General features: G+C 43.9%; 1 protein-coding gene across 1 annotated transcript; it reads left to right on the top strand.

The window, feature by feature from the left end:
- Nucleotides 1–2,459: 2,459 nt before the first annotated feature.
- Nucleotides 2,460–17,919, top strand: LOC124032292 (structural maintenance of chromosomes protein 1A-like). The gene is made up of 23 exons (XM_046344562.1): nt 2,460–2,797; nt 3,338–3,526; nt 3,890–4,002; nt 4,458–4,661; nt 5,004–5,242; nt 5,642–5,900; nt 7,044–7,184; nt 7,291–7,473; nt 7,741–7,848; nt 8,644–8,829; nt 9,582–9,761; nt 9,940–10,086; nt 10,335–10,472; nt 10,673–10,896; nt 11,111–11,252; nt 12,631–12,776; nt 13,044–13,197; nt 13,572–13,682; nt 13,923–14,079; nt 14,434–14,588; nt 14,883–15,104; nt 16,132–16,239; nt 16,447–17,919. The coding sequence occupies exons 1-23, from the start codon at nt 2,689–2,691 to the stop codon at nt 16,525–16,527; spliced, it is 3,696 nt and encodes a 1,231-aa protein (XP_046200518.1). The 5' UTR covers nt 2,460–2,688; the 3' UTR covers nt 16,528–17,919.
- Nucleotides 17,920–18,373: the final 454 nt, after the last annotated feature.

The raw sequence follows: 18,373 nt of genomic DNA, 5'->3' as shown, positions 1-18,373 counted from the left end.
TGTCTAATGTGCTCTTTATCTTTCCTGAGTGAGTGTGAGTGTGAGTGAGTGAGTGAGTGAGTGAGTGAGTGAGTGAGTGAGTGTGTGTGTGTGTGTGTGTGTGTGTGTTGTCGTGTCTAATGTGCTCGTTATCTTTCCTGAGTGAGTGTGAGTGAGTGAGTGAGTGAGTGAGTGAGTGTGTGTGTGTGTGTTGTCGTGTCTAATGTGCTCGTTATCTTTCCTGAGTGAGTGTGAGTGAGTGAGTGAGTGAGTGAGTGAGTGAGTGAGTGAGTGAGTGAGTGTGTGTGTGTTGTCGTGTCTAATGTGCTCGTTATCTTTCCTGAGTGAGTGTGTACGCATCATTTAATTTCTTCAATTAGTTTTGTAATTTACATTTTTTTCAAACCTGTGAGTACTCACAATGTCACAGCTCACAGTCTCACCAGACTGGCTTCCTGATCTGCATCCTTGGCTGGTGTGTGTGTGTTAGAGTGTATGTGTGTGTTTTTGTGGTGTGTGTTTTTGTGGTGTGTGTTTTTGTGGTGTGTGTTTGCGCGCGTGTGTGTTTTTGTGGTGTGTGTTTGCGCGTGTGTAAGTAGAAAAAATATGTTGACTCCCCCTACTTTGTAGAGGGACACCAACGCCATCCTCCTCTCTTTCATGTTGCCAAAACATAACACTCTGTGTAACACTGTGATACAGTACACAATTTTAATTTTGTTGTCCTAGGCTACCTGGCTAAAATGCTTACTCACTAGCCTAATTTCCTTTCATGGGCAACAATTAGCTAGCTAGTTAACATTAGTCTACTACATCTAGCTACATGTTGAACTTCCAGCCTCTCAGGCCAGGTGCACAATGTACCAATATGGTTGGATCAGAATCACTGTTATAATCATTGGCCAGTACGGAGAATTAAGTAAAACCACATCTCCATACAATTTTAGGAAAGGAACAATTTTAGCTAGCTAGCTAGCCACCAGAGGACAACACAACGAGATGCAACAATTACAATTGTTTTGGCAATAATGATGTTTGGCTTGATGTGATGTGATTGGTGTGAAGCCAAATCCAAACTGACTTCCCTTTAAACTTTTTTTTTGTGCGCCAGGATCATTCACAGTGGAGTTCACTCAGTTTAGCTCAATGCTGATTGGCTATTATTATTTTTTTTAAATGATCAAGGGAGGCCAAATGCTCTCTGGCTTCGCTTGCATTCAATGCTACGGGGGCAACAATGTCAAACTCTTTCTGACCAGACATGATCAGGTAGATAGGCTACACATACTGAGACAGAGGGGCGCTATTCTCCGGTCAGATACACTACATGGCCAAAAGTATGTGGATACCTGCTCATCGAACATCTCATTCCAAAATCATGGGAATTAATATGGAATTGGTCCCCCCTTTGCTGCTATAACAGCATCCACTCTTCTGAGAAGGCTTTCCACTAGATGTTGGAACATTGCTGCAAGGACTTGCTTCCATTCAGCCACTGATGTTGGGTGATTAGACCTGGCTCACAGTCGGCGTTCCAATTCATCCCAAAGGTGTTCGATAGGGTTGAGGTCAGGGCTCTGTGCAGGCCAGTTAAGTTCTTCCACAAAGATCAGAAATGCGCATGGTGATCTTAGGCTTGCGTGCGGCTGCTTGGCCATGGAAACTCATTTCATTAAACTTCCGATGAACATTTGCGGCTGAGCCATTGTTGCTACTCACAATAACAGCATTTACAGTTGATTTGGGCAGCTCTAGCAGGGCAGAAATTTTACAAACTGACTTGTTGGAAAGGTGGCATCATATGACAGTGCCACGTTGAAAGTCACTGAGTTCTTTAGTACAGGCCATTCTACTGCCAATATTTGTCTATGGAGATTGTATGCACAGCAACGGGTGTGGCTGAAATAGCCAAATTCATTAACTTGGAGGGGTGTCCATATCCTTTTGGCTGTGTACTGTACATTTAGTCTCTTGTGAATTGAAGAAAATGTGTTTGTATTTTTCTTTTTTTCTTGGTCAATTTTTTGGGGAAGCCTGGCTTCCTTTGGCATCCATGAATACACCCCACTGTCTGTCTATATCTTGCCCTCTGTTGCTTACCGAATGCCTTCTCTCATTGACCCTCCATCTCCTCCAGTTCTCTTCTCTCCAATGCTTGAAGATCCGAGCCTGGAACGCAGCCTCCGCGGCCAGTCAGCGTTCCACTGCCACATTGGAAAGGTTGTCCACCGGAAAATCAATTTTATACATTCTCCCTATAGTTTTGAACGGGACTGTAGTTGGCTAAAAAGTTAAACAAAACAGATATTTGGTTGCTTTGGCATTTAAACCTTCTAAAATGATTGCGGTCTGAAATCAATTTCACTGTAATAATTTTATCAGTCAGTGTACTGCCATTGGAAATAAACATAAACGCTTGAAGTTTATTATGGCATTTTGATAAATCGTAGCAGTAAGATCTCGCGAGAAGTCGTTCCCTTACACGCGCTCAGTGGTCTCCAATCCTGCAGGAGGACTGGAAAATGGCGCATTGTTGTTGCAAGCTAATCGCGTTAGTTAGCCTGGCACACCGATCGATAATGTAACTTTTGATTATTTTTAACAAATATTTACAATTTGCGTGCATGGTACGAGTTCAATCGCTAGCTAGCATTAGCTGCTATCACAACAACACATATTCTTTGTTTTCGCACAGGCGATCTGATCATAATGGGTTATTTGAAGCTAATAGAGATCGAAAACTTCAAATCTTACAAGGGCCGACAAATCATCGGCCCCTTTCACAAATTCACTGCGATTATTGGGCCCAATGGATCCGGTAAGTTATGGTCAATATTGCAAGTATTCTATCTAGCTAATGCTTATTTTAGCGTTACTGCACTGCTGGTAACGTTACTAGTTTAGCCGGGTTGACTATTTGCTACATTTGTTTCAAGCTGCAATGCTTCAATACTTTGTTGACAATGACAGCAATGTACATGCATATGAACCGTACGCATTTTAATTAATATTTTGCCACGCCTCCATAATGTTTAGCTGGATAGCTATCAATGGCCAACTTCGTTTTGCATGGCCAGGTGCGCTGGTAGATGGAGAGTTCTTGACCAATGAAATGGTGTAAAATGTGTAAACACTGCCCACCCAGTGCACCGGGACATGCAAAACGAACTCGCCCTACACATTACCTTCCCTGACAGTCACCCAGTCAGTAGGAACAAATACATGAGATCTCACATGCATAAACATTAGAGCAGCACTTTTATTATGTAGTCTTAACCAAGCCAGCTAGTTACGTCCTTTTCCAAATCAACCATATTTGCAAGACTTGAATAGATCATTCATATTCTCTACCTCCCAGGCAAGTCCAACCTCATGGACGCCATCAGCTTTGTGCTGGCTGAGAAGACCAGTAACCTGCGTGTGAAGACTCTGAAGGACCTGATCCACGGAGCTCCCGTGGGGAAACCAGCAGCCAACAGAGCGTTTGTGAGCATGGTGTACCATGAGGACAGTGGTGAAGAGCGCACCTTCACCAGAATCATCATTGGTAAGTCACGGCGTTCCCCACTGACTTTCTCAACACAGATCCATTGGTAGAGAGAAACTGTTTGGTTAACGACACCTAACTCAGTTTCGTCTGGTCCTCTTTGAAGATGTTTATATATCTGATGGCGCAAACAAGGTTCATATGCACCCCCCCCCCCCAAAAAAAAAATACTGTAGATAAAAGTAAGGATCTACGTCATTCTGCATAACAACCATCTTCCATGTTGTCTGTGTATGTCAGGCTCGTCCACAGAGTACCGCATCAACAGTATGGCGGGGGGTCTGGTTGAGCACAGTGAAGAGCTTAGGACACGCACAGTAATGCATATAATCGTAGTTTTACCCCTTTTTATGCACGTCTTAGGCTCGTCGTCAGAGTACCGAATCAACAGTAAGGTGGTGAATCTGGCAGAGTACAGCGAGGAGCTGGAGAAACTAGGCATCCTAATCAAGGCCAGGAACTTCCTCGTCTTCCAGGTGAGACACAGGGCTTTCTGATTGGTGCAGCGGTCTAAGGCACTGCATCTCAGTGCAAGAGGCGTCACTACAGACCCTGGTTCGAGTCCAGGCTGTATCACAACCGGCCGTCGTTGGGAGTCCCATAGGGCGGCACACAATTGGCCCAGCATCGTCAATAAATAAATATGTAAATGAGAATTTGTTCTTAACTAACTTGTCAAGTTAAATAAAATAAAACACACACACTAATACAGTCACAAGCAAACAAATGGTATAAATGAACACAAGCATTTAAAAAAATCTTTGTTCACAATATATCACGCACATGCAAACGATTTACATAATTAAGTTGAATGTCTGTAGCGTTTTCTCCTAAGTGAATTAAAACTCTAGATACCATTTGTCCATGGACCTCTCTTACCCTATGTATGACAGTGTTAGTAACCTTTGACCTCTATGTATTCCCCAATCAGGGTGCTGTGGAGTCCATAGCCATGAAGAACCCTAAGGAGCGTACGGCTCTATTTGAGGAGATCTCCCGGTCTGGGGAGTTGGCTCAGGAGTACGACCGCAGGAAGAAGGAGATGGTGAAGGCTGAGGAGGACACACAGTTCAACTACCACCGCAAGAAAAACATCGCCGCGGAACGCAAAGAGGCAAAGCAGGAGAAAGAGGAGGTATGGAGGACACATCCTGTCTGGTGACACCACATCCTGCTCTTTCCCTCTCCCCGTCACTCACGTTTTAATCTTCTGGTGGAAGGTCATACTGGGACTTTGAGATTGTTAGACTGACATACTCTCATCCCTTCCTCCATACATATAGTCCTTTGTTGTGGTTCTTATGACACACATTTTATCACTATCGTCTGACATTGATGAAGACCAGTTGGTCAAAATGTTAGCTCTGTGAAATGGAATAAACATTTTCCTGTTTTTCACCTGAAAAAGGAAGTGCAGGACTTGTTTTCTTCCTTCAATACACACACACACATTCACTTTCTGCCTCCTCCTCTTTAGGCTGAGCGTTACCAGCGTCTGAAGGACGAGGTGGTGAAAGCCCACGTCCAGATGCAGCTGTTCAAACTGTATCACAATGATGCTGAGATCGAGAAGCTGAACCGCGAGCTGTCGCAACACAACAAGGGGATTGACAAGGACCGCAAGAAGATGGACCACGTGGAGGAGGAACTGAAGGAGAAGAAGAAAGAGCTGGGGAGGATGATGAGAGACCAACAGACTGTGGAGAAAGAGATCAAGTAAGTGGGGATGATGGACGTAGGGAGGGAGAAAGAGCTGGGGAGGATGATGAGAGACCAACAGACTGTGGAGAAAGAGATCAAGTAAGTGGGGATGATGGACGTAGGGAGGGAGAAAGAGCTGGGGAGGATGATGAGAGACCAACAGACTGTGGAGAAAGAGATCAAGTAAGTGGGGATGATGGATGTAGGGAGGGAGAAAGAGCTGGGGAGGATGATGAGAGACCAACAGACTGTGGAGAAAGAGATCAAGTAAGTGGGGAGCGGGGGTGGGAGTGAGCGAGGGGAAAGGAGGGATAGCTCGTGAGGAAGGAGCTTAAGAAATTGTGGAGATTTGATAGGCCAGGGGAAATAGTTACCATTTTGGAAGTTAAAGAAGGAATATCGTACCCTTTACAGGGAGAAGGACGCTGAGCTGAACCAGAAGCGACCCCAGTACATCAAGGCCAAAGAAAACACCTCCCACAAGATCAAAAAACTAGAAGCAGCCAAGAAGTCCCTCCAGAACGCCCAGAAGCTGTACAAGAAGAGGAAGGGGGACATGGATGAGTTGGAGAAAGAACAGGGCGCCGTGGAGATGGCCCGGCAGGAGTTTGACGACCGAATGGAGGAGGAGGCCCAGAGCCAGGGACAGGACCTCACACTGGAGGAAAATCAGGTTCGAGACAGGGAGTCTATGAAGAGTCATAAGGATTGTGGTGACTTTACTTTCATTAAGCCCATGACTATTATTTATTTAATCAGCTAACTATGTTTAATTGTTACCCGATTTTTAAATGAATCATGTAACATTTAACTCATTAGGATCTGGGGCACCACGAGAGCGATTGTTTAAGGAGTTACCATCTCCTGAATTAAACTCTAAAGGTCTTTACCTATAACATCCATAAAATAGTCAACATATTAATCATAACCTCTGATCATATCATCATTCTGAACAATCGTAACCACATGCATCTGCAAAAAACCCCAGCTGTACTCAGGATTCAGTACTACCCAAATTGGTTTAATTATGTATTTACTAGCTAACTAAATAATAACACAGAATAAACATACATACTTAATACATGAGACAAAAAGGTCCCTAACAGACTGACAACATATTGCAGCTTGTTACACAGAAAATTAAGAGAGGGGTACAATTTAGAACTATCCTCAAAGTAATCATATACTTTGCACATGAATCGCCGCCTTTTTGGAATAGGAAATCCTGAATGTACTTACATGTACTTATGCCTTCGTTCGTCGTTGATCTCGGTCGGAACCAGCCCTCCTTAGCAAGGTTGTTGGCCTTTCAGCGGCAAGCTCTTATGGCTCTGATTGTCCAAAATGGGTCTCCCTTTTCCCGTCTTCTACTGTTGTTCACTCTGGAAGATAGCCAGCCGCGTTAACGATTCCCGTTGCTGATAAGCGTTTTCACAAACACCCGAGGTCCTTATTGCTATTATTAACTGCTTGCCAACATGACTGTTTTGTCATACCTCTGATATACCACAGCTTTCAGCCAATAAGCATTCTGGTTCTCCCGCACAGCTAGCTAACGGTACCCCCTGTATATAGCCTCGCTATTGTTATTTTACTGCTGCTCTTTAATTATTTGTTACTTTTATTTATTTATTATTATTTCTTTATTTGAGGTATTTTTCTTAACTGCATTGTTGGTTAAGATCTTGTAAGTAAGCATTTCACTGTAAGGTGAAACTACACCTGTTGTATTCGGCGCATTAGACAAATAACATGAATTGAACCATCCAGTAATATCTACTACTCTCCACCTCTTTCCCCCTCCTTCCCTCCCCAGGTGAAGGTGTACCACCGTCTGAAGGAGGAGGCCAGTAAGCGGGCGGCCACTCTGGCCCAGGAGCTGGAGAAGTTCAACAGAGACCAGAAGGCCGACCAGGACCGGCTCGACCTTGAGGAAAGGAAGAAAGTGGAGACTGAGGTAAAGGATGCTGATACAGAATAAATGGTTGTGCTCATTGGGGAACCCAACGGAAAAGTTGGAGTGACCAAAGAGAGAGAAATGTTATTCAAATGTTCATCTGCAGGCAAAGATCAAGCAGAAGATCCGTGAGATAGAGGAGAACCAGAAGCGTATTGAGAAGCTGGAGGACTACATTACCACCAGCAAGCAGTCTCTGGATGAACAGAACAGAATGGAGGAGGAGCTGACTGAGCAGGTGGAGGGGGCAAAGAACAGGATCGACGAGATCAACCTGGAACTCAATCAGGTACTGGAACGCTATCTGTCAATCATTCAATCAGTCATTGATTGATACTGAAACACATTGGGAAAAACATAACATGGTGTGTTGACATTACATGATCACTGTATCACAAATGCCAATCTTGGCAAAAAACCAATCTTATCATTTCAGTTTTGCTGTTATGGATTTTCTAGCAAATGGCAAGTCCCTGGATCCTGTCATATACATGGTTTAGGCTGAGTACATTAAGATATTTGATTGACAGCCTGTTTCTCTGTGCCTGTTCCCTAGGTGATGGAGCAGCTAGGAGACGCCAGGATCGACAGACAGGAGAACAGCAGGCAGGCACGCAAAGCAGAGATCATGGACAGCATCAAGAGACTGTACCCCGGATCTGTGGTAAGACCTGGAGGCTAGCATAGCGTAATGCAGAGTTGTCTGTAGAGGCAAGGGGTCAGAGGTTAGCATAGCGTAACGACAGAGTTGTCTGTAGAGGCTAGGGCTAGCATGGGGTAACGCAGAGTTAGCTGCAGAGGTTTGGGGTCAGAGTCTAGCTAAATCAAAGCAGAGATCATGGAGAGGGTCAGGAGACTGCACACTCAATCTGTGGTAGGATCACTGGAGGCTAACGGCTAGCATATAGTTAACACACCATTCCCTGTAAAGGCTAGAGGCTACCAGACAGCAGAGATCATGGAGAGCATAAAGAAACTCTACCGCAGATCTGTGGTAGGACTGGGGACTGGATGCTGACACAGGACAACCACAGAGTTCACTTTCTATGCCTGTTTATATCACAAGTTGTCACAAAGTGCTTATACAGAAACCCAGCCTAAAAGAGGAAGAGATGCAGAGAAAAACAGGACAGTACTCTGTGCCGGGTGGAGATTATAAGAGTACATGGCCAATAAGGTCAGATCATTCTTCAAGATGTTCAAATGTTCATAGATGACCAGCAGGGTCAAATAATAATAATCACAGTGGTTGTAGAGGGTGCAACAGGTCAGCACCTCAGGAGTAAATGTCAGTAGGCTTTTCTTAGCTGAGTATTCAGAGGTGGAGACAACTGGTCCGGTAGAAAGACGGTCTCCTCTGTTTTACTCTCCTTACTTACTCTCCAGAACATTGAAGTCATCGTGAAATGGTTTTTACATATTACAATGCTCACGTTCTCTCCCCACACCCTCCCTCCAGTACGGCCGTCTGATCGACCTGTGTCAGCCCACTCAGAAGAAGTTTCAGATCGCTGTGACCAAGGTGCTGGGCAAGAATATGGACGCCATTATCGTGGACTCAGAGAAGACCGGTAGAGACTGTATCCAGTACATCAAAGAGCAGAGAGGAGAGCCAGAGACCTTCCTGCCACTCGACTATCTGGAGGTATGATGGATGGATGGATGGGTGGGTGGATGGGTGGAAGGATGAGTGGATGGATGGATGGATGAGTGGATGGATGGATAGATGAGTCTGCATCCAGTACATCAGAGAGGAGAGCCGGAGACCTTCCTTCAACCTCGTCTATCTGGAGGTAAAACACGGGGGAAGACTACGGTTAATGGGACTGGTCACACTAACATAGGGTGGAATCCCTGTACACAGTTACCTCAGCCTTTACTGTCCGGGTCTCTCTCTGGTGTCAGTCTTTACTGTCCGGGTCTCTCTCTGGTGTCAGTCTTTACTGTCCGGGTCTCTCTCTGGTGTCAGTCTTTACTGTCCGGGTCTCTCTCTGGTGTCAGTCTTTACTGTCCGGGTCTCTCTCTGGTGTCAGTCTTTACTGTCCGGGTCTCTCTCTGGTGTCAGTCTTTACTGTCCGGGTCTCTCTCTGGTGTCAGTCTTTACTGTCCGGGTCTCTCTGTGGTGTCAGTCTTTACTGTCCGGGTCTCTCTCTGATGTCAGTCTTTACTGTCCGGGTCTCTCTGTGGTTGTATCAGCCTTTACTGTCCGGGTCTCTCTCTGGTGTCAGTCTTTACTGTCCGGGTCTCTCTGTGGTTGTATCAGCCTTTACTGTCCGGGTCTCTCTGTGGTGTCAGCCTTTACTGTCCGGGTCTCTCTGTGGTGTCAGCCTTTACTGTCTGGGTCTCTCTGTGGTTGTGTCAGTCTTTACTGTTCGGGTTTCTCTGTGTTGTCTCCAGGTGAAGCCTACAGATGAGAAGCTGCGTGAGCTGCGTGGAGCCAAGCTGGTGATCGATGTGATCCGCTACGAGCCGCCTCACATTAAGAAGGCCCTGCAGTACGCCTGTGGTAACGCACTGGTCTGTGAGAACGTAGAGGACGCTCGACGCATCGCCTTCGGAGGGCCCTACAGACACAAGGTACAAACACATGGACACACACACACACACCTTCACTGGTTGTTTGAAAGTTATGCAACCTAACAAAATGTATTTTTCTGTCTCTGTCCATCCATCTATCCCTCTCACGCACTCTCTCTCTCCATCCTCACTCCACCTCTCTCCCCCTCTCCATCCTCCCTCCCCCCTCTCTCTCCAGACGGTGGCCCTGGACGGTACACTTTTCCAGAAGTCTGGTGTGATCTCGGGTGGAGCCAGTGATCTGAAGGCTAAGGCCAGGCGCTGGGATGAGAAGGCTGTGGACAAACTCAAGGACAAGAAGGAGAAACTCACTGAGGAACTCAAGGTAACCTGTCTCTAAAAATGTTATAGGCCTGTACAATGAATTGGGGTTTGTGTGTATATATAGTTTCTTTCCTGAAAAGCACATGATTCTGGGTGCTGATAAGCCAGTGCTGGACTTGTTTACCCTCCGTTCATTGACTACTGTGTGTGTGATGTATCTGTGCAAAATATACTAAACTAATTTAGTATCAGAAATCTGTGGAGGATGCTCACTACATTACCCACAATGCACCTCTCTTGTGTCGACAGGAGCAAATGAAGGCTAAGAGGAAGGAGGCAGAGCTGCGTCAGGTCCAGTCTCAGGCCCACGGCCTCCAGATGAGACTGAAATACTCCCAGAGTGACCTGGAACAGACCAAGACCCGACACCTCTCCCTCAACATGCAGGTATGGAGGTGTAGCAACACAGGGGGCCACAGCACAAACTGTGTCAGTTGGTTTTGTAGCTTGAGGCTACAAAAGTGCCCATTTGTGTTTCCGTGATGACTTATAATTGGTCATTTAAGAGTCATCAATCACCTAATAGTAGTAGTGGTGTTAGGTGTGATTCATTAGACTAACTCAAGTAATTTTCCCACTTCCTGTAGGAGAAGTCTAAGCTGGAGAGTGAGCTGGCTAACTTCTGCCCTCGCATTAACGACATCAAGAGGATCATCCAATCCCGTGAGAAGGAGGTCAATGATCTGAGAGACCGTATGAACGTTGTGGAAGACGAGGTGTTCATTGAGTTCTGTAAGGAGATTGGAGTCAGGAACATCAGAGAGTTTGAGGAGGAGAAGGTCAAGAGGCAGAACGAGATCGCAAAGAAACGGTGAGTCTCATCTTCCACTATGGGTTAATATGAACCGAGTCGACCTGTTTTTAATGCACTGCAGGTGTCCATTTTGTGACTCGCCTGTCTCTCAGTTTCTCTGGATAGTTTGACCTGACATTAGCCATTTTGGGCCTAGTCTGTCACTCAGTTTCTCTGAGTGTGTTTACTTAGCTAACGTCATCCATTTTGTCTCTGTCTTTGTGTCCTCTAGGCTGGAGTTTGAGACCCAGAAGACTCGCCTGGGCATCCAGCTGGACTATGAGAAGAACCAGCTGAAGGAGGACCAAGAGAAGGTCATGATGTGGGAGCAGACCGTAAAGAAAGACGAGGCCGAGATAGAGAGGCTCAAGAAGGTAAGTCGAGGCTGAGATACAGACTCAAGAAGGTAGAGACACCATGGCAATATATAGAGTCTCAAGAAGGTAGAGAGGTTCATGTATATTATATATTGTATATTATATATTGTAATAATATATTATTATTAAACGGCTTCTAAACGACAGTGCATTCAGACAGTATTCCTCTCCTCTCCTTGGACCTTATCCACATTTCGTTGTTACAGCCTGAATTTAAAATGGATTGAATCCAGATTTTTGGTCTGTGGCCTACACACACTATAATATACCCCATAATATCAAAGTGGAATTATGTTTAATTCTTCTTTTTTTTTTACAAATTAATAAATAAATGAAAAGTTGAAATGTCTTGAGTCAATAAGTATTCAACCCCTTTGTTATGGCAAGGCTAGATAAGTTTAGGAGTAAAACTTTGCTTAACAAGTTGCATGGACTCACTCAGTGTGCAATAATAATGTTTAACATGATTTTTGAATGACTACCTCATCTCTGTACCCCACACATTTTAAAAGTATTGAGACCCCTTGACTTTTTCCACATTTTGTTATGTTACAGCCTTGTTCTAAAATTGATTAAATAGTTTTTTCCTCTCATCAATATTCACACAATACCCCATAATGACAAAGCAAATACAGGTTTTTAGAATGCTTTAAGAAAAATTGAAAATATCACATTTACATAAGTATTCCAGAGATGTTCGATTGGGTTTTCAGCTGTGTTAACATAATTGCAAAAGGGCTTTCTAATAATCTGTTAGCTAATCCAAGTTTATATTTTTTTTAAAGGCTAACACAACGTGCCACTGGAACACAGGAGTGATGGTTGCTGATAATGGGCCTCTGTCCGCCTGTGTAGATATTCCATAAAAAATAAGCCGTTTTCAGCTACAATAGTCATTTACAACATGAACTATGTCTACACTATATTTCTGATCAATTTGATGTTATTTTAATTTACCAAAAAATAGCTTTTCTTTCAAAAACCAGGACATTTCTTAGTGACTCCAAACTTTTGAACGGTAGTGTATATTTAATTCATTTTGAATTCAGGCTTATACTACATTTTGGACAAGACAAAATGTGGAATAAGTGGAGAAGTATGATGAGTACGTCCTGAAGGCACTGTAAGTCTGTGTCCCGATTCGCTACCCTTCTCCTGAAATGTGCAATTGCACACTCCCTCTCGTGGATTTAACAATCTGCTGCCAACCACCCTCCACCAATCCAATGCTTTTAAATGCATGACGAGGAAGTGTTGGGACGCGCCCTAAATTCTCAGACCGATGGCATCAATCAAATGTGTAATATCTTTCTTTGTTGGTCAGATTGGAAGAGTTGTTTTGAACCTTTTTCTCCCTGTGTCTTGTCTTTCCCAGGAGGAGCACCGCCACATGAAGACCATAGATGAGACCATGGCCCAGCTGCAGGACCTGAAGAACCAGCACCTCACCAAGAAGTCAGAGGTCAACGACAAGAACCACCAGATGGAAGAGATACGTAAGAAACTGGGAGGAGCCAACAAGTGAGTCTCAAAGTTTAGACACGCACACAATCCAAACCCTCATCCTCTTTTTTTCCACCCATTTCTAAAAGGTACATTTTTTTTGACTTACTACATTGATTTATTTATGTGTTTTAAGAAAAAAGAACAGTTGTAGTGTTGCCATATTGTTTTAGTGTTTGACAACTGTTTGTGTTTACCTCAGGGAGCTGACTCAGAAAGATTGCTACTAGTTTGTAGCATTGTAGTTTCTGGCATTATTGTTTGACCAATGTGTTATTTCCACAGGGAGCTGACCCAGCTGCAGAAAGAGGTGACGGCCATCGAGACCAAGCTGGAGCAGAAACGTAGCGACCGCCACAACCTGCTGCAGGCCTGTAAGATGCAGGACATCAGACTGCCGCTATGCTCTGGGACCATGGACGACATCGGCCAGGGAGAGGTACTAAACGCACTCTTTATTTTTCTCTCTCTCTCCGGCTTTTTTTCTTTCTCTCGCTCCTTCTCCCTTCTGACCAGGGTTTGGTAGGTTACTTTCTAAATCAGGTAGAACAAACTTAAACTTGCGCCTTTTTTCAATGCAGATTTGAATGTCATTGAGTCAAAGATTTTCTTTCGCAAACATCCTTTCTGAATTTAAAAGTAATCCTCGAAGTAATCATCTAGTTTTTCAAAAGAATCTATTATCTGGTTGCAATATTTTAGCTTGTAAAATAACCGATTGCAGTTAACATTTTTGTAATCTGTTACTCCCCAACCCTGCTTCCAACCGACCTGACTTGACTGCCTCACTGTGTTCACTCTCTCCCCCTCTAGGGGAGCTCCCAGCAGGAGGAGTCTAACAGCAGTCAGAGAACATCCAGTACTGTCCTGGCTAAAGAGGCTCTCATAGAGATCGACTACAGCAACCTGTCTGAAGACCTCAAGGTAAGAGGTACACACATGCCTGAACCCTGCATACTAAGGCTGAGTCTGGGAGATAGTTTCTCTCTCCACATAGACTCAGACTCTACATCTATGTGTACTGTAGCTGTTTCAGTCATGATTCAATACCCAGCAATAGGGTTGTTTTAGGTGAGTTTGAAATGCAGTGTGAGCCGAGGATATGAGTCACCTAACATCTTTGTGTTTGTTTGCGTGCCTGTGTGTGTGTCTGCACTCTCTCAGGACGCGCTGGCAGAGGATGAGATCAAAGCAGAGATGCACACACTGCAGCAGCGGCTCAACGAGCAGCAGTCCATACTGCAGAGGATCAGCGCACCCAACATGAAGGCCATGGAGAAACTAGAGTCTGTCAGGGACAAGTTCCAGGAGACCAGTGACGGTGAGAGGAGGAGGTCAGGATTTAGTTGGAAGGTGTGGAACCCAACATGAAGGCCATGGAGAAACTAGAGTCTGTCAGGGACAAGTTCCAGGAGACCGGTGACGGTGAGAGGAGGAGGTCAGGATTTAGTTGGAAGGTGTGGAACCCAACATGAAGGCCATGGAGAAACTAGAGTCTGTCAGGGACAGGTGGAGGGGGATGAAGTGAGAAATGTAGAACCCAGTCTTACACTTGAGCCTGGAGACATGGGCTAACTTAATCCCTCTCTCACTGACTGTATGAAATGTTACTGAAACAAGAGAAAAATTATAATTATTGTATAATGTGTTCATGATGATCTAATCTGTATTCCAGAGTTTGAGGCGGCCCGTAAGAGAGCCAAGAAGGCCAAGCAGGCGTTTGAGCAGATCAAGAAGGAGAGGTTTGATCGCTTTAACGCATGCTTTGAGGCTGTGTCCACCAACATCGATGAGATCTACAAAGCCCTGTCACGCAACAGCTCTGCCCAGGTATCACTCTCTGTGACCAGATAGCATATTGTTTTGTCCTATTGGGTTGAGTCAAATGGAGTGTCCTTGGCAGGGGCCGACTTTAACATGTTTAACTGTGATCCCAGAAGAAACTAAATTTAACTTATTCAAAATAATGTGAAGAAAATTGGGACTAAAAGTTCTGCTTTTAGTCTAAAGAAATAATACCATCAGCTTTTAATTGTGAGCGAGACAACTATTCCTTCTTGGATGTTGTGATATTTGGCTGCACCTCTGTGTACATGTTGGTTAAATATCTGTCTACCCCCCCAGGCCTTCCTTGGGCCAGAGAACCCTGAGGAGCCTTACCTGGATGGGATCAACTATAACTGTGTGGCCCCTGGAAAGAGGTTCAGACCCATGGACAACCTGTCTGGAGGGGAGAAGACTGTAGCTGCCCTGGCTCTGCTGTTCGCCATACACAGCTACAAGCCTGCCCCATTCTTCGTCCTGGATGAGATTGATGCTGCTCTGGACAACACCAACATCGGCAAGGTGTCTAAAACCCTGCTGCAAAAACTACATTTTTTATTTTTTTGTTTAATCTCTTGAAATGTCCATACTCCATACCCCCCCTCATTTTGCCCTCTGAACCGCCTCAATTCATCGAGGCATGGCCTCTACAAGGTGTCTAATGCGTTCCACAGGGATGCTGGCACTTGTTGACTCCAATGCTTCCCACAGTTGTATCAAATTGGCTGGATGTCCTTTGGGTGGTGGACCATTCTTGATACACACGGGAAACTGGTGGGCATGAAAAACCCAACAGCATTGCAGTTCTTGACACAAATCGGTGCGCCTGGCATCCACTACCGTACCCCGTTCAAGGAACTTATATGTTTTAGACCTGCCCATTCACCCTCTGAATAACACACATACACAGTGTGTTCTTAGTTGCCTCAACAAGTGAAAACAATAAGGGATTCTAGCATCTGGATTCACCTGGTCATTCTGTCATGGAAAGAGCACGTATTCTTCCTGTATAACGGGGATAGGTTGGAAGTAGGATGCCATTTCAGACGAGCCTCATGTTATTGTCATGGAAAGAGCACGTATTCTTCCTGTATAACGGGGATGTTATTGTCATGGAAAGAGCACGTATTTTTCCTGTATAACGGGGATAGGTTGGAAGTAGCATGCCATTTCAGACGAGCCTCATGTTATTGTCATGTCTAATGTGTTGTCCTTCCATATTTTGTAGGTGGCCAACTACATGACTTATGTAATGACCATGCTATTATGTCTAATACTGTCCATCTATACAGGTGACCAGAGCCATATATTTAGAGTTGGGCCAACTTTAAGAATGGATGCCATGTTGGCGCCTTCGAGCGTTCCATTTATCCATTCATGATGAGAATTTTGAATATTGTACTTATCGTTGCTTTATTATTCAGTGAACTGCTGTTGGTCAATATTGCCCATGAGGAGCTAACATGGCTGCCATGGAATGTAGGTAATGTAAATGCATCATAATGCAGAAACCTCAACATCCTAACTCTCTAAATATGTGACCCTGCAGGTGGCCAACTACATTAAGGACCAGTCAGTGAATACTCAGGCTATAGTGATCTCTCTGAAGGAAGAGTTCTACACCAAGGCTGACTCTCTAATCGGGGTCTATCCAGAGGTATGCTCACACACAAGCACCGCATAAACATAAGAGGCAACACACCTATCCATAAATCCTTTTAATACTTTCACATAAAAACAATACTTTCCATAAGACTGTCTTTACATTTCCTCTCACACATTAAATAATAAAATGTGGTTGTGTGCCAGCTGTTTTCTATGAAATAATGGCAAAACTGACAGCACCACTCTTTCCCCTCCACAGCAAGGAGATTGCGTCATCAGCAAAGTACTAACCTTTGACCTGTCTGTGTACCATGAGGCCAACCCCAACCCCAATGAGTAGAACCCCAACCAGCAGGACATCACTCGGAGGAGAGGAGCGAAATTAAACGACAGGCATACCTTTTAACTCATTGGCATTTTGACATTCTGCTTGGTCAACTGAATCATATTCCTTAGGGCAGGCAACTGAAAACGTTTTAAAACATTTTGTAACTGACAATGGAACTGAGTGTTTTTTTTAAAGTCCAGCTAGTCCCTTGCTGTTTCTGCCTGCTTTCTATCTCTTTTCCTTTTTTTTTTTTACTCACTGAAATGTATGTTTCTGAAATCCTGGTTAGTACAGCCTGCTTGGGCATTTTTTATTTTTCTTGTGCTACTTTCATTATGTGATTTATGTTAGAAGTGGAAAAGCCTTAGGTCTCATTTGATGTCTGCTTCATCGCCAGTCGGATGTCATCTGATTCCCCTCCAGTTTAACCAGCTTGGATCCAAACTGAGTTGTTCTGGTTGTTTCACTTCTTCACAATGTGGTTGAATGTCAGCAATGCCTATGGTTATCAGTTCTCTGTCTTTTGCCTAAGATCAAGTGTAGTATCAAGCCAGGAATGGCTACAGTTGGTTTCACCAACAGGAATGGCACCAAATAAGTAGTTTTTGTACAATGTACGACCATAAAGTAAAACAACCCAAGGAAATACCTTTTGCAGTGTTGAAGAAAACCACTATAATACCTTTCTCAGTGTCGGAGATGGAGAACCTGTCGAGTTCCAGGTGGACGAAGAGAGCAGACGCACATTTGGGCCCTGTGTTTTGTGCAATCATGTGCCATTGCAAGATTTTGTCCTGTATTATAAGGGTTATCTAGAAATGAGAATTACACCTAAAATAAAAGGGGACAGTTTGAAAACGCTTTAGATGAAGGTTCAAATCCAGGCATGTCACATGACTGTAAAACACACAGGACCCAACTTATTGTATACGGTTTAATGATCTTTAAAGGCATCGACTACATTACAAACTGTCATGAGATAAATCATGGAACTCCATTAGCGTGACCCATATCATTTTATCACGTAAATAGAGGTGACAACTGGTGAACATCACTTTTAAAATGATAATGAAAAGCAATTATTACCTTAGGCTTTGCTAGTAATGTGTTTCTACTGTAGCACGTCTAGGTACATCTGTTTCTAGCAGAAAGTTCCTATCCAATCTTAATGAATTGTATTATCACTTTTGGACAATTTATTTAGGTGATAAAGTTATTAGTAGCTGAGTACCATTGATTTGGGGAAGTGATGTCTGCTTTTGATAGTGGCTTTGCATTTATTTTTAACCAGTCCAAGACATATGGGGTAACTCCAGTTATGGGTCAATCCTGCTTCAGAAATGTTGTGTATTCCATTGACAGTGAATTGATTATTTTAAGTTAATAAACACAACTCTTTTAGAACTTGTGTGTTCGGATTGAGTTGCAGCAGCAGCAGCATGACATTTGTCATGTTATTCTGCAGCATATGTTATGTTGTTCAGCACAATTCAAGCGAACTCATCTGTTGTCCTGAGATGCACTCCAGAAGGGACTATTCCGGTGGACTGACTAGGTCCACTCACTCATGATATTTCTTAGTTTTTATTGATATCTCACAATGTATATTTTTGGGGGAGATATTTAATTAGGGTCCCCATTAGATGTTGTGAAAGCAGCAGCTGCTCTTCCTGGGGTCCACACAAAACATGACATAATACAGAACATTAATAGACAAGAACAGACCTACATACATTTAAACAAAGACACACGTAGCATACATACATACAAACTATTTTTGTGAAATTGGGGAGAGGTGTTGTGCCATTCGCTGTTACGTTATCGGCTTTTTGAAACCAGGTTTGCTCTTCATTTGAGC

Source organism: Oncorhynchus gorbuscha, linkage group LG03 (assembly GCF_021184085.1).
Source record: "Oncorhynchus gorbuscha isolate QuinsamMale2020 ecotype Even-year linkage group LG03, OgorEven_v1.0, whole genome shotgun sequence".
NCBI classification, from domain to species: Eukaryota; Metazoa; Chordata; class Actinopteri; order Salmoniformes; family Salmonidae; genus Oncorhynchus; species Oncorhynchus gorbuscha.
This window is presented reverse-complemented; position numbering and strand designations above follow the sequence as displayed.